The sequence below is a fragment of the Lemur catta genome, chromosome 8, assembly GCF_020740605.2.
Source record: "Lemur catta isolate mLemCat1 chromosome 8, mLemCat1.pri, whole genome shotgun sequence".
NCBI lineage: Eukaryota > Metazoa > Chordata > Mammalia > Primates > Lemuridae > Lemur > Lemur catta.
Window position 1 is genome coordinate 54,166,371 of NC_059135.1, and position 17,153 is coordinate 54,183,523.

Consider the following 17,153-nt stretch of genomic DNA (forward strand, 5'->3'; position numbering starts at 1 on the left):
CGCAACAGTTAAGAGTTTATTTAAAACAAAACAAAACCATACTAGGAACATTTACTATTTCAAAAAGTCATATAGAAAAAACAAGATTACTAGGATGACCTTAAAGAAATGTGTTTTAAAGATGTTAGATATAAAATCTTAGAAGCAAAGTGTGGGAGGAATGATAATAAAAGTGTAAAATCTAAGGTTTTTAATAAGACAGAAAAAGTTTATCATAATATGTATTTAAGAATCATATCATCACACGTTAACATATCACAACTAAGCATTTATTATACTTTTTAAGAAGGGAAGCAATTGCAGTGGTATTTCAGAAGCTGTATCTTTTCTTTAATGCAATATATGCTCATAGACTCTAAGCAGTATTTTAAAATATACAATCTCTCCAAAAGAAAATATTCAACTAAAGATAAGATAGATAACTTTTAAAGTAAGTAAAATGTTACAAGATTTTAAAATTAAAGTCTTCATCAGATTTTTCATAACACATTGTACAGAAAGTGCAAGCTTTCTGTACAGAGTAGTATAATTTTTACTCCTGAGCAAGTCGTTCAATAACACGTCGGTAATCTTCCACTAGTTCCTGAAAGCTTTCTTCCAGCTGCTCATGTTGCATGCTTATTTCTATTTGGTTCATCTGGTTTGTCAGTTCTTCTGGTCTGAGACATTTTCTCATCTTAGCAAGATCTCTCTGCTTTTTCTAAGCAACAAACAATTATTTGTTAGATAAGAGAGCAGATATTTCTTTATATTTTTACAATTTTAAGTCTTTAATGTTAAAATAATAGTAAGAATATGCCCAAATTTGTCCCATTCAGTTTTCTTCTTAAGGAAGCTTAAACAAGGCCGGGCGCGGTGGCTCACGCCTGTAATCCTAGCACTCTGGGAGGCCGAGGCGGGTGGATCTTCTGAGCTCAGGAGTTTGAGACCAGCCTGAGCAAGAGTGAGACCCCATCTCTACTAAAAAATTGAAAGAAATTAAATGGCCAACTAAAATATATATAGAAAAAAAAAAATTAGCCAGGCATGGTGGTGCATGCCTGTAGTCCCAGCTACTCGGGAGGCTGAGGCAGTAGGATTGCTCGAGCCCAGGAGTTTGAGGTTGTTGTGAGCTAGGCTGACGCCATGGCACTCACTCTAGCCTGGGGAAGAGAGTGAGACTCTGTCTCAAAAAAAAAAAAAAAAAAGGAAGCTTAAACATAATGTTAATCATGAAATGCAAACCCTCTAAAAGGAGTTAACAAGAATACTGGCATTTGTGTCAAATGACGTATGCGACTAGCAGCCTCCTCCAAAGCTTATTAAAGAACTCTGGTCAGTGTAGACACTTAAACCATTCTTTAATAAATAAAAGACATTAACTGAAGAAAGACAACTGAGAATATGGGCTATTACTCTTCATTTCACTATTCAATCATTAATTAATTACATTAATTTTTCATTTCAGGCTGTCATTTTCCTGGCACTATGTTCATTTCTAGGTTCCCTTACCCAGTGATATATTTATGGACAACATATTAATTTTAACATAAACTGTTGGAAAAGTTTCAGAAAGATAAATGAAAAACTGTCATACTTAAAAAAATATTAACTAGCATTTGAGTCTCTATGAAGTTCCAGACATACATTATCTTACTAAACCCTCCCCCATTTTACTGAGGACAACACCACTAGGCTGAGGAGTTTGCAACAAGGAGCTGGTATGCAGGACACTGTGTCAGTGTCAGGACGGAACTGAGGAGGACTGAGTTGGCAGCTACTACAGTGGTTCAAGCTGGAGCTGACGAAAGCCTAGATCAAGTCAAGAGAAGCAGATATGAAGCAGATAAGACAGATTTAGGGGAGAAGGTATTGAGTGGGGAAGGAAGAATGAAGAGTAACTCCAAGATTCCTGGTTGGGTGGCAACATTGTGATATATGAAACTCAAATGTTTTGGACAGACTATTCTAGATTATCTTAACAGCTCTCTCTTTTATTAGAAAATGTAATAAAGACTTGATAATATAGAGGTCAGAAATCACATATGTTAACTTTTAATTCTAGCAACTCTATGAAATAGGTATTAGATGGAGGGGAAAAAAGACACAAGGAAGATAAATAACTTGTCCAAGCTGATAGAGCTAGTGAGCTGAAAAGCCAATAGTCAAACAATTGGGAGTCCGTATTCTTAGTCCCTGTGTCAAACTGCCTTTGAAGAGACAATTAAAAAAAAAAAACCTAAAAATAATACCTTAAACTGGTCCTAAAAACTAATAAATGTCCTTTAAAAGGAACCCTAATAATTTTGGAATACCAGGCAAATGTGTCATGATTACGACTTTAAAAAAATCAAAATTAAGCTAAATTTATAATCGTGTGAACATTTCTAAAACAAGGTACAATAAAGTACTGGAGATAAACCCATATTGAAATAATCTGGCACTACAAAAAAAAATTAGGTTGAGCCTGGATCTAAATTATTGGATCTATGTAAATGAAGTTGCTACTACTATATCGAAAAGAAAAAAATAAAACTGCATTAATGTCAGCAGCCCCTCTAAAGCAGTGCTTTTCAAATGTGAATGCACATAGAGGTCAGCTGAAGAACTTGCTAAAATTCAGATTCTGATGCAATAAGTCTGGGGTGGGGCTTAAGATTCTGCATTTCTAACAAGCTCTCAAATGATGTTAACGAATATTCCAGCGATCCCCAACCTTTTGGTACCAGGGACTGGTTTCACAGATGATATTTCCACAGACAGAGGCTAGGGTGGGGTAGGGGAAGGTGATGCTAGTGCAGTAGGGAGCAGCTGTAAATACGGATGAAGCTTTGTTCACTTGCTGCTCACCTCCTGCTGTGAAGCCAGGTTCCTAAGTTTTGTGGAAGATAATTTTTCCAAGCACAAGGTGGGGAACTGGGTGGGGAGGACGTGAGAGGGGCAGAGCCCAGGTAGTGATGTGCCACCGGGTTCCTAACAGGCCGTGGATTGGGGACCTCAGTGCTAGACAATTGATTCAAATTTATTGCTCCTAAGGCCTGAAAGGGCAGTATATATTCCTTATTCTTCAAGCCCATATGCTGTAAAAGTTATTTTTTTCTGCCAAGAAACATGACTGCCCCATATAAGGGCATCTAACTTAAGGAAATAGTTCAGGAACTAAAGGGAAATTAGGAAATTATTATAGTGTGTGATAGGAATACAAGATATTTTTCTAAATTGCCAACCAGTTATAACATTTATTAAATAATCTATCCCCGTTGCCTGAAGATGCCGCCAATCATTAAATTCTTATACATTAATAAACCCATCATATTAAATTCTTAAATATTTCCAGACTATCAATTCTGTTCCACATAACCTACAGAATGAATCATGTGCCAGTAACATACTGTTTTAAATTATTATGCTGCTTTTAAATCTCTCTCTAGGAGAGCTTACTTCCCCAATTTATCTCTTCCCTTTTTACCACCTTCAATTTCTTCATTATTGATTTTTTTTTTAGATGTATGTCAGAATTAATCTCTACTGCAAGGATGATGATACCATTTTGGCTGTTAAGAACCTTAAGAGTTTAATAACCAGTTTTTGTCCGTTTTTTAGACAGGTCAACTGGCTGGACAAGTGAGGGGAGTTAATATAAAACAGTTTTAATACTCTTAAACGTTGTCATCTAGTCATACTGTTCTCTCTGCCCAAATTTCATCATAAAGACATTTTCTACATGCTTGAAGCTCTGATTGGGGGGGAGGGGGGCAAGGGCAATATCCATAACCTAAACTTTTGTACCCCCATAATATGCTGAAATAAAAAATAAAAAAAGACATTTTCTAGCTAACAAGTACTACTTAAAGATCAAAACCTTTGGAAAGTACCATTTCTACCTATTTTCTGAACTGATAACATCAAAAAATAAAATGCTACTTTGTTTTTGTTTTTTGAGACAGAGTCTTGCTTTGTCACCCGGGCTAGAGTGAGTGCCGTGGCGTCAGCCTAGCTCACAGCAACCTCAAACTCCTGGGCTTAAGCGATCCTACTGCCTCAGCGTCCCGAGTAGCTGGGACTACAGGCATGCGCCACCATGCCCAGCTAATTTTTTCTATATATATTTTAGTTGTCCAGATAATTTCTTTCTATTTTTAGTAGAGACGGGGTCTCGCTCTTGCTCAGGCTGGTCTCAAACTCCTGACCTCGAGCCATCCACCTGCCTCGGCCTCCCAGAGTGCTAGAATTACAGGCGTGAGCCACCATGCCTGGCCTAAAATGCTACTTTGGATAATGTTTGAGACCATTATAATTTATTACAACTTGTTATATGCAGATAGTAGTCTATTAAGTAGAAAATCCATTAAACTGCTTAATGAAATGACACCATGAAGAACTATACATCTATATATAAATTCAAGATTAAATGATTCAAAGGCAAGTAATTATTTTTATATTCAGAATGTGATATATTTGAACGGAATTACAATGACAAATTGGCAAACAGTTGCACTGCAAAGTAACAAGATGCTATAAAGGAAGAGTTGGAATTCAGCAAGTAGTATGATCCAATAAACCACTGACATTCAAAAGATTGGCTCATGCCTGTAATCCTAGCACTTTGAGAGGCCAAGGTGGGAGGGTTGCTTGAGGCCAGGAGTTCAAGACCAGCCTGGGCAACACACCAAGATCCCATCTCTAATAAATAAATAAATAAAAATTAACCAAGTGTAGTCCCAGCTACTCTGGAGGCCAAGACAGGAGGATCACTGAGCCCAAGAGTTTGAGGTTGCCATGAGCTGTTGACTGCACCCACTGCACTCCAGGCAGGGCAACAGAGTGAGACTCATCTCAAAAAAAAAAAAAAAAATTGGCTCTATAAAGCAGAATCAATGGCAAATAAAACAAATTTTCTCCAAATTTGTGTAGGAAAACCAGAACTACGTGTACTTGATATATTAGTTATTCATTAGCTATTTACTTTCTCAAATTTTAAGCCGGATTTGACTTGGTCATTCCCAGCTAGTTTTCTATATGAACCTACAGGTATTGTGTAAAATATAGCAACTGCATGTCAGGTGCTCAATAATTATTTGTTGAATAAATTAATAAATAGTCTCCCCAACTGCTGCCAAGCTGTAAGTACACAGCAAATTGCCATTGTTCAAATCTGGAATTTCCACATTCTAAAAAAAGAAAAAGAAAAAAAAATTCCATTCATACAAGTTGACATGAACAATATCCACCCTACCAATGGCCAAATGATAAGGCCAAACCAGGTCTAGGAGGGGAAATTTTTGTATTATAAGGAGGAAAATATGGAAGATGAAAAAACTGGAAAACAAGGCCAAGAAGAAAGAATGTTAAAAAAACATAAAAGAAATAAACAATACTAAGTTGCAATTTCAGCTATGGTAAAGTACAGAGGTTATAAAGGAAACCAAGGTTATTTTTAGGAAGAGAGCAAAGCAAATAGGATATATATGACAAATGGGAAGACAAGAAAATTGGGGAAAACAAGATTACTTGTTAGGGCCTCGACATTCAGATTTTTAAAAGATGAAAGAAAAAACTAACCATGGTAGACTATCTTTGGGAGTAGTTTTTAAATGAATGAAAAACAATTATAGCTTATGTTGGAAAATTATGAGTAAGGATTTTCATATATAACTGGAAGAATATTTTCACTTTTGTAAAAGTTAATTTAGCAAAATGATTTGAACTCTCCTATATACTGGCATTTGCTAGCTTTTCTTCTGTTTAAAACAGTGACAAGAATATAATGTTTGAGATTCTTGAAAGTCCTACCTTATATGGGCTAATTAGTCTTCTTTTAATATCCAGTCTATAGCTTCTGTATTGTTCAGCATCACTCATGTCAGTTACCAGTAGTCGAAGAATTTCATAAACCCGTCTAGCATGTTGCTAATAAGAAAACAAAAGAAAAATGTGAACATTTTGAAATTTAAAAATAGTGACATTTTCCCAAAAGAACATAGGATATGTTTAATATCTGCCACGGGCAAAGAATTGTGATAGATTCCAGAAGAAAAGCAATAAAAGATAGTCTCTGCCCTCAAGCAGTCCAGTGGGTTAACACAAATGATTGAGGTATGATTAATTTAATGACAGAAATATGCACAGGGTATTATGGTAGCATGGCCTGGGAATGTTAGAAGAGGATTCCTAGGGGAAACCTAAGCTAAATCTTAGAGAAAAGAATGTGCCATTCTAGAAAGAGGGGAGGGCACTCTGTGTATGTGTGCGTGTGCCTGTGTGAACATACGGACACGAACACAGCAGCTCGACATTGCTGAAGCACAAAATAAGCAAGAAGTAGGGGAAAATGAGGGTGGAGCCTCATAATATTGGGTTAAAGAACTAGACTTTAACCTAGTAGGTTAACAGATTTTAAATGGAAGAGTAAGTGACGTGCATAAATTTGAGTTTTATGTAAATCACTCTTTCAGCTACATAGATATGGTAGCAAAAAGAAGGGCAGAGAGACCATTAAGAAACTAAGCTATGGGCTGGGCATGGTGGCTCACAACTGTAATCCTAGCATTTTGGGAGGCCGAGGCAGGAGGATCACTTGCAGTCAGGAGTTCAAGACCAGCCTGAGCAACATAGCAAGACCCCGTCCCCACAAAAATTAGAAAAACTTAGCCGGGCATTGTAGTGCATGCCTGTAGTCGCAGCTGCTCAGGAGGTTGAGGCAGGAGGATCACTTGAGCCAAGGAGTTTGAGGTTGCAGTGAGCTATGATCACACCACTGCCCTCATGCCCAAGCAACAAAGCAAGACCCTGTCTAAAACAAACAAACAAACAAATAAACAAAAAACCGAAGTTATTATGGCTGGGCATGGTGACTCATGCCTGTAATCCCAGCACTTTGGGAGACCAGGGCAGGAAGATTGCTTGAGGAAGGGAGTTCAAGAAACTAAGCTATTAAATCAGGTAAAAAAAAAAACGATAAGGGCATGAACTGGGACAACAAAAGTAAGAATACAAAGGGGCAAGTAAGAATACAAAGGGGCAATTCTAGAAATACAGAGGAGGAACAATTGGGAGGAGGATGTGAAATGACAGTGAGTTTTCACGGCCTACAGGAGATTTAGGATGGAGCAGAACGTACAACTCTGAAAAAAATTCTAGTCTAAGGGTGAGAATGTAAGCAATATCAGTATATAGGTAAGAGTTAAAACTATAAGGTTCGTTAAGATCACCCAGAGAAAGCATACACAGTGATAATAGGGGAGGTCAGAACCCTGGAGTACAGTGACATTTAAAGGGCAGACAGAAGACAGAAAAATGGTCAAAGAGATATCCAGAGAATCAGAAAGTTTTGATGTTACTGAAGCTGTACGACAGTTTTTCTGTTTATGTTGTTTGACTTACATGTTTATTTGGGCAGGGAGGGTATGGGTAAGTTAGGAATATGATATTTGAACTTCTTGGAAGGGACACATGAGTTGAGCCTGAAAAAATGAGTACTATCTTGCTAGGCAAATAGGAGAAGGGAGTATTCCAGGTAAAGGGAATAGTATATGTAAAGGGTATAGAAGGAAGAAAGAGGTGACGAAAGGAAGAAAGAGGTGAAGAAAGAGGAAGAAATAGTTGGAAAATGGCAGGAGGATCAGAAAAGCTAGAGCATGCAGGAAGCTGAAGCTAGCAAGGTAGACAGGATCCAGATTATGATGGACTTTTTTTTTTTTTTTAAATTGAGACAGGGTCTCTGTTGCCCAGGCTAGAGTGCAGAGGTGTCATCAGAGCTCAATGAAACCTCCAACTTCCAGGCTCAAGCGATCCTCCTACCTCAGCCTCCTGAGTAGTTGGGACTACAGGTGTACACCACCACACCTGGCTAATTTTTGTAGAGATGGATTGCTCAGGCTGGTCTTGAACTCCTGGCCTCAAGCAATCCTCCCAACTCAGCCTCTCAAAATCCTAGGATTACAGGCGTGAGCCACTGTACCCAGCCATGATGGGCTCATTATGACCTCCTGTTAGGGAGTTTGAATTCCTTTTTTAAAAAGCATGATTTTAAAAAGTAATATGTTCATATTCTTTCTTTTAACAGTTGAGCTATTAAATAAATTGATTAATATAGGTTTAATACAGTCTAGAGATATAAATTACTTCTAAAATATATTTTTCATCTTAAGGCTAAGAAACCATTGAAGTGCTTTAACGCAGAAAGATGGAAAGTTTGTGTTCAAACCGAGTTGTTTACTGAAGGTGACTGAAACCTTTTGGTTATATAGCTCAGAGGGAAAATCTGGATTGGAGATTTAGATAAAATCTCCTAGGAAGAACAAGTAGAATGACAAGAAATAAGGGTTGAATAGAGTACTTTGGGGGAGAGTTACATTTAAGGAACATTTAGAAGAGGAGAAGCCAGTGAAAGTATCCCAAGAAAGATAATCACAGTGGTAGGCAGAAAGCCAGGAAGTGTAGTGCTTTAGAGGCCAAGGAAGGGTTACTCATTAGTATCAAACACTAGTCCTTATTATTGAAATACCTCTCATCCTAATCCAAATCCTGTTCATTCTTCAAGGTTTAAATCAAATGCCATGCTTTCTGTGAAATAACCACTGATTCCCTTGCTTACATCAATGTAATAATAAACTCCCTTCTGTGAACTCCCATATTATTTTTCATGTACCTATCTTAAGATATTTACCACTTTAGAATTTAAACAAATATATAGAAGTATATAAAATGAAAGATGTGTTTTACTTCAACCCCTCTTCCCATGAACACTTGTTTCCAGGGATATAACGGTTTCCAGGGATATAATGTTACGGTTTAAACATTTTTTAAAAAAGCAAAAATAAGATCCTACTATCCATCTTTGCTCTGCTTGTTGCACTATTAAGTGAACATCTGTTATCTTCCCATTTTATTTATGAGGAAATCAAAGCATAAGGAGGTAAACTAAATTGCCCTAAGTCATAGAGTAAGTGGTAGAGCTAGATTTGGACCCAAGCAATCTGGCTTCTGAGTCTGTACTCATTTTTTTTTTTTTTTTTTTAAAGAGATAGGGTCTTGCTTTGTCGCTCAGGCTAGAATGCAGTGGTACAACTATAGCTCATTGCAACCTCAGACTCTTGGGCTCAAGCAATCCTCCTGCCTCAGCCTCCCTAGTAGCTAGGATACAGGTGTGCACCACCACACCTGGCTAATTTTTAAAAATTTTTTTGTAGAGATGGGGGTCTTGCTTTATTTCCCAGGCTGGTCTTGGACTCCTGGTCTCAATCCTGCCGCCTCAGCCTCCCAAAGTGTTGGGATTACAGGTATGAGCCACTGTGACCGACCAGAGCCTTTACTCTTTTTTTTTTTTTTTTTTTGAGACAGAGTCTTGCTTTGTCACCCGGGCTAGAGTGAGTGCCGTGGCATCAGCCTAGCTCACAGCAACCTCAAACTCCTGGGCTTAAACGATCCTACTGCCTCAGCCTCCCGAGTAGCTGGGACTACAGGCATGCGCCACCATGCCCAGCTAATTTTTTCTATATAGATTTTTAGCTGTCCAAATCATTTCTTTCTATTTTTGGTAGAGACGGGGTCTCACTCTTGCTCAGGCTGGTCTTGAACTCCTGACCTCGAGCGATCCACCCGCCTCGGCCTCCCAGAGTGCTAGGATTACAGGCGTGAGCCACCGCGCCCGGCCTAGAGCCTTTACTCTTTTATTTATTTATTTTGAGACAGAGTCTCGCTCTGTTGCCCAGGCTAGAGTGAGTGCCATGGCGTCAGCCTAGCTCACAGCAACCTCAAACTCCTGGGCCTAAGCGATCCTACTGCCTCAGCCTCCCAAGTAGCTGGGACTACAGGCATGCGCCACCATGCCCGGCCAATTTTTTCTACACGTATTTTCAGTTAGCCAGATAATTTGTTTCTATTTTTTAGTAGAGACGGGGTCTCACTCTTGCTCAGGCTGGTCTCGAACTCCTGACCTCGAGCGATCCACCCGCCTCGGCCTCCCAGAGTGCCAGGATCACAGGCGTGAGCCACCGCGCCCAGCCTAGCCTTTACTCTTTATCACTGCTACTTACCACACAAGTATTCTTAATGTCCTTACACTGTTCTAGTTAAGCTATATACTTTAAAAAAACTTTAAAATTTTAAATGTTTTTTTTCCTGCAGAATACAAATACCTTATTTATTTTGAACTTCTGTTGTGCCTCTATTGCCATATCTTCACTGAATCCTTGCATTAACTTTTCCCGGGAAAAACAAGGCAAATCTTGACAAAGCTTCACAAGCACAAAGTCTCTTAATTTCACATAGCTTTTGGATGGATCTTCCGCTAAAGAAATAAAGCAGAATAACATTTCCCTTACCCAACATAATTTTTTTATCATTTGCAATCTCTCTCTCTATATATATGTATATATACATGAGGCTAGGAAGGCAAATATTCTTTTTTTAAGAGACAGGGTCTCAACTTGTTGCCCAGGAACAATCATATCTCACTGTAACCTCAAACTCCTGGGCTCAAGTAGTTCTTGTGTCTAATCTTTGTATTTTTTGTAGAGATGGGATCTTGATATTTTGCCCAGGCTGGTCTCGAACTCCTGGCTCAAGTGATCCTCCCACAGTGCTGGAATTATAGGTGTGAACCACTGCACCTGGCTGGCATATATTCTTAAAAAAAAAAAAAATTACCTATACAAATGTGAAAGGATTATTCCTTATAAATCAAACAAAAGAACTATTATCTTTGCCAAATAAAATTATAGGTGCAATCCTTTTGCAAAGACATTTATATTATTTGTGAAATGAGAGCTACCCATTTCAAATTTAAACTTTTTGACTGGTCCACATGTATCTAAGTTTTAATTCCAATTAAAGAAGCTGTATATATGAGCTTCAAGTTTGGATGAGCAATTCCAAATGCATGCTTTTTTTATAACTAAGGATTCCAAAGCTCAATTTTAACTCCCTTAATTGAATCCAATAACCTGTATAGACTGCTGTCTTTGTGTTACCCAATTAAAAAAAATTCTTCCCTTTACAAAAGCAAACATTTTGGATTTAGAGAATAAAATGAGAACATGATTTTGATAATTTCTCCACTGCTCTTTAATATCACAGATGTCTGTCTGTGTTATCTACATTAGACTAAGTAGGAAAACATTGGAACATAATGGGTAGAAAGCATACTGCACAGAGAACCTGAGTTTGTGTTCCAGTTTGTCATTCATAGATATAGGACTTTGGACAAGTCACCTCACTTCTCTGCATCCCTGTTTTGTGATCAGTAAAGAGGTTGAAATAAATGTTAAAAGTCTGAGCTGTTCACAGATTGTAAGACTTAATATTGTTAGGATATCAATACAGTTGTCCCTCAATATCTGTGGGGGATTGGTTCCAGAACCCCGAGAATACCAAAATCCACGGATGCTCAAGTCTCTCATATAAAATGATGTAGTACTTACATAAAACCTACACATATCCTCCCCTATACTTTATATCATCTCTAGATTACTCATAACCTAATATAATGTAAATGCTATGTCAATAGTTGTTATACTGTATTGTTTGGGAATAATGACAAGAAAAAAAGTCTACACAAGTTCAGTACAGATGCAACCATCCATTTTTTTAAAAAAATATGTTCAGTCTGTGGTTGGTTGTATCCGTGGATATGGAACCCATGGATATGAAAGGCCAACTATACTCCCCAAAGTGATTCAGTGTAATCCCTATTACAATCCGAGTTGGCTTTTGTTGCAGAAATTGGGAAGCTTATCCTAAAATTCATATGGAAATGCAAAGTACCTAGAAGAGACAAAATAATCTTGAAAAAAGAATATTGGAGGACTTATACTTCCTGATTTCAAATCTTAATTCAAAATTACACTAATCATGACAGTGTGGCAATACCATAAGGACAGACATATACATCAATGGAATTGAATTGGGAGTCCAGAAATAAACCCATATATTTATGGTCAATTAATTTTTGAGAAGGGTGCCAAGATAATTCAACAGGGGAAAGAATAGTCTTTTTAACAAATAGTACTTGTACAATTGGATCTCCACAAATAAAAGAATAAAATTGGACCCCCCTTTCTTCAGACCAGTCATAAAAATTAACAAAAATGAATCACAGACCTAAATGTTAAGAGCTAAAACTATGAAACCCTTAGAAGAAAACTTAGGAATAAACCTTTATGACAATTTCTTAGGCAATTTCTTAGACAATAAAACCAAAGCATAAGCAACAAAATAAAAAATACATAAACTCGGCTTTATCAAAATTTAAAACTTTTGTGTTTCAAATGATGGTATTAAGAAAATGAAAAGACAACACCCAGAATGGGAGAAAATATTTCCAAATCAAATATTTCATAAGGGACTTCTATCTAGACTATAAAAAGACTTTTATAATTTGCTAAGAAAAAGACAACACAACTAAAAAAATAGGCAAAGGATCTAAATATACATTTCTTAAAAAGATATATAAATGGACAATAAGCACATGGAAAAGATGTATATCATTAGCCACAGGGAAATGCAAATCAAAACCGTAATGAGATACCATTTCACATCTAGTAGGATGGCTAGAATTAAAAACACAATAACAACTTTTGATAAGGATGTAGAAAACTGAAATCCTGATACATTGTTGGTGGAAATATGAAATGGTGCAGCCATTTTGGAAAATAAGTCTGGTCAGGTTAAACATAGTAACCAGATTTCCCACAATTCCACTTTTAGGTATACATACCCAAGAGATACAAAAACATAGATCCACATAAAAACTTGTACATGAATGTTCACAGTAGTAGTATTCATTCATGAGAGCCAAAAAGTGGAAACAATCCAAATGTTCATCAATGAATGAATAAAATGTGATATATCCATACCATGGAATATTATTTGGTAACAAACAGAAATAAAGTATTAATACATGCAACAAAGATGTACCTTGGAAACATTATGCTAAGTGAAAGAAACCAGTCATATACTATATGATTATAATGGCCAGAATAGGCAAATCTATAGAAATAGAAAGTAGATTGGTAGTTGCCTAGGGATGGAAGTTGTGGGGGGGGGGCGGGTAGAAGAGAGGGGAAAGAAAGGGCTGCTAATGGATATTTCTTTTTGAGGGGAAAGACTATTCCAAAATTAGATTATAGTGGTGGCTGCACTATAATTATCATTTTAAAATCTGTGGCTAACATATTTATTGTCTATTTATGAATGAATTGTATGGAATGTTCATTATATATTAATAAAGCCGTTTTTTTAAAAAGAAGTCTGAGATAGGGGTAATGTCTTATGATTCCAAGACACATATTCATTCATTCACCCTTATATACTGAATACCTTCTTTATGCTTCTATGTAGCACTTAATTATTAACATCATATGCATGTAGTTATTAAGTGTTATTTGACTATGGCTTTAAAGTGGTAAGAACTGAAATCCATCACTGCATCAGTTTAGGATGAAATTACAGTCTGTTAAGAATGATGAAATCACAGTGAAACAAAATAACTGAAATACAGACCAATGCAGAAAATCATCAAGTAAATGTAAGATTATAATATAATCTGTCAACCATATCTCATTCTTCAGTCTTTCCCATTTTAATTTAGCCACACTATCCAGCTATACAAGCCACCCACAAACCTGAAGGACATTTTGATTCCTTCTAACTGCTTCCACCACCAGTATTTTTTCAACTACTTTAATAACTTCTTTACTTGTTCTCCTTACCTTTACTCCCCTTTTATAAAATATAAACTGGACTCTACCACTACTCTAAATTAAAACTGTTTAAGTATATCAACATAAGTATAACATAACCCAGAAAGAGAGACTAGAGGAAGGAGATATATTTGAAGAAATAATGGAAAACTTCCCAAATTTGATGAAAAATACTAATCTATACATCTAGGAAGCTCAAATTTCAATTAAAAAAAAAAAACACAAAGAGATCCACACTCAAACACATCATAATCAAACCATCAAAAGCCAGAGACAAACATAAAAATCTTTAAAGCAGCAAGAGAAAAACGATTCATCAGAAATTAAGGGGTTCAGAAGTCAGTGGAATGACATGGTCAAAGTACTAACAGGAAAAAACCCTATCAACCAAGAATTCTACAGCCAGCAAAACTATCCTTCAAAATAAAGGCAAAATCAAGACATTTCCAGAAAAGCAAAGACTGAAGAAATTTGTTGCTAGCACATCTTCCTTATAAGAAATACTAAAGTTCTTTAGGCTAAAAGAACATGGTATCAAATCCACATGAAGTAACACTGATAATTATAAAGCTATACATAAAAGTTAATATTTTTTTCTTTTCTTCTCTTAACTGATTTAAAAGACAATTACATAAAATAATAATTATAAAACCAATGTTTGGCTTATAATAATATATAAAGATATAATATGTATAACAATAATAGCAAAAAGGAAGGGAAAGAGAATAACTATATTGAAGTGATTTCTTTTTTTTTTTTGGAGACAGAGTCTCGGTCTTTTGCCCTGGCTAGAGTGCCATGGCATCAGCCTTCCTCACAGCAACCTCAAACTCCTGGGCTTAAGCAATCCTGCCTCAGCCTCTCGAGTTGCTGGAACTACAGGCATGCGCCACCATGCCCGGCTAATTTTTTCTATATATTTTTAGTTGTCCAGCTAATTTCTTTCTATTTTTCAGTAGAGATGGGGTCTCGCTCTTGCTCAGGCTGATCTCGAACTCCTGACCTTGAGCAATCCTCCCGCCTCGGCCTCCCAGAGTGCTAGGATTACAGGCGTGAGCCACTGTGCCCGGCCTGAAGCAATTTCTTTATTTTAGTGGAATTCAGTATTAATTTGAAGTAGCCTGTTATAAGATCCATATCGTAATCCCCAGAGCAACTACTAAGAAAATAACTCTAAAAAAAAAAAAAACCAACAAAGGAATTAAAATAGTTCACTAGAAAATATTATTTAACACAAAAGAAGGCAACAAAGGTGAAACAAAACAAAAGAAATGCAACATATAGAAAACAAACAGCAAAATGGCAGGCATAATTCCAAGCATAGCAATAATTATATTAAATGCAAATGTATAATATTAAACATTCCAATCAAAAGGCAAAGATTGTCAGAAAAGATTTTAAAATATCCAACTATATGTTGTCCACAAGAGAAAATTTTTATTATTTATTTTTATTTTTTAGAGACAGAGTCTCACTCTGTCACCCAGGTTAGAAGTGCAGTGATGTGATCACAGCTGACTGCAGCTTTGAACTCCTGGGATCAAGCAATCCTCCTGCCTCAGCGTACCAAAGTGCTGGGAAGGAGAAACTTTTTAGATTCAATAACAGATAAGATGAAAGTCTAAGCATAGAAAAAGATATACCATGCAAACAATTTGAAGTCTGGAGTGGCTATATTAATATCAAACAAAATAGAGTTTAAGACAAAAATATAAGAGAAAAAAAGGCACATTTAATAATGACAAAAAAGTTAATTTATCAGGAAGATATTACAATGAGATACACAACTAACAACAAAGCCCCAAAATACATGAATGAAAAACTAAGTCTAAAATTTCAAAACTACACTCTCAATAATGGGTAGAACAATTAGAAAGAAAATCTGCAAAGATATAGACGACCTGAATGGCACCATCAACCAACCTGACCTGATACTTATAGAACATTCAAACCAATAGCAGCACATTATGCATTCTTTGCAAGTACACATGAAACATTTCTCGAGGATTAGACCGCATGTTAGGCAAGGGATCAACAAACTATGGCCTCATGGACCAATCTTGCCCGTGGCCTATTTTTGTAGGGGATGTAAACTAAGAATGGTTTCTAAAAATACACACTAATAATGTGCAACAGAGACTGTATGAGGCTTGCAAAGCATAAAATATTTACTGTCTAGCCCATTAAAGAAAAAACTTGCCTATTCCCAAGCCTAGCAATAACAAAACTCAATAAATAAAAACGGACTGAAATCATACAAAATATATTCTGTAATAACAATGGAATTAAGTTAGAAATCAATGACAGAAGAAAATTTGGGAATCCACTAATATTGGAGTTAAAAAAGAAATCACAGGGAAATTAGGAAATATTTTGAACTACATGAAAATGAAAGCACAATTTATAAAAATTTATGTGATACAGCTAAAGCAGTACTTATACATAAATGTATATTATATGTATATATTCTATATTAGAAAAGAAGAAAGACCAATCTTTACCAGAAAAGGAAGAGCAAATTAAACCCAAAGCAATAAGAAGCACAAATATAATAAAAGTTAGAGTGGAAATCAATGAAATAGAAAATAAAAATAATAAAAAAGTTCATATAAACGCAAAGTTGGTTTTTTGAAATGATCTATGAATTGACACACCTTTAACTAGAGTGACTATGAAAAAAAAAGAGCAGATAAAAATTACCAAAATCAGGCATGAAAGAAAGGACATCACTACCAACTTTACAGAAATTAGAAGAATTACAAGGGACTTTATGCCAACAAATTAAACGGACAGATTCTAAAAAGATAGAAATGACCAAAATGACTCAGGAAGTAACAGAATATGGGAACTGACCCATAATAAGACATTGAATTATAAACTAAAAATCTTCCCACAAAGAGAAGTCCATGACCAGATGGCTTTACTGGTAAATTCTATGAAACATTTAAAGAAATAATGACAATCCTTCACAAACTATTCCAGAAAATAGAGGAAGAAATACTTCCCAACTCATTCTATGAGGCCAGAATTATCCTGATACTAAGGAACTAAGACAAAAACTACAAATCAATATCACTCATGAATGTAGATGCAAATGCCACAATAAAATATTAGCAAACCAAACCTAGCAATATATAAAATGAATTATATACCAGGACCAAATAAGATTGAAATCAGAAATACAAAGTTGGTTCAACATCTAAAAAATCAATTAATGTAACACATTATATTAACAAAATAACTGAGAAAAACTACATGATCATCTCAATAGATGCAGAAAAAAAGCATTTGACAAAATCCAACACCTATTCATGATAAAAACTCTCAGCAATCTAGAAACAGAAAGGAACTTTCTCAGTTTGATAATGAGCACCTACAAAAACATATAGCTAACATTATCCATAATGATTAAAGACTAAATGCTTTCCCTCTATGGGAGCAAGGCACAGACACATCTGCTCTCACTATTTC

At 36.1% G+C, this 17,153-nt stretch overlaps 1 protein-coding gene across 1 annotated transcript in view; it reads right to left on the reverse strand.

Annotated features, from left to right (window-relative positions):
• Positions 1 to 253: 253 nt before the first annotated feature.
• HAT1 (histone acetyltransferase 1) overlaps positions 254 to 17,153 on the reverse strand; it is a 50,336-nt gene continuing 33,436 nt past the window's right edge. Inside the window, exons 9-11 of the mRNA XM_045559542.1 lie at positions 10,119 to 10,270; positions 5,773 to 5,889; positions 254 to 700 (exon numbers count right to left, since the gene is read on the reverse strand). Of these exons, the coding sequence (XP_045415498.1) occupies positions 533 to 700; positions 5,773 to 5,889; positions 10,119 to 10,270 (437 nt within the window). The 3' untranslated portion in view covers positions 254 to 532. The remainder of the gene's footprint in view (positions 701 to 5,772; positions 5,890 to 10,118; positions 10,271 to 17,153) is intronic.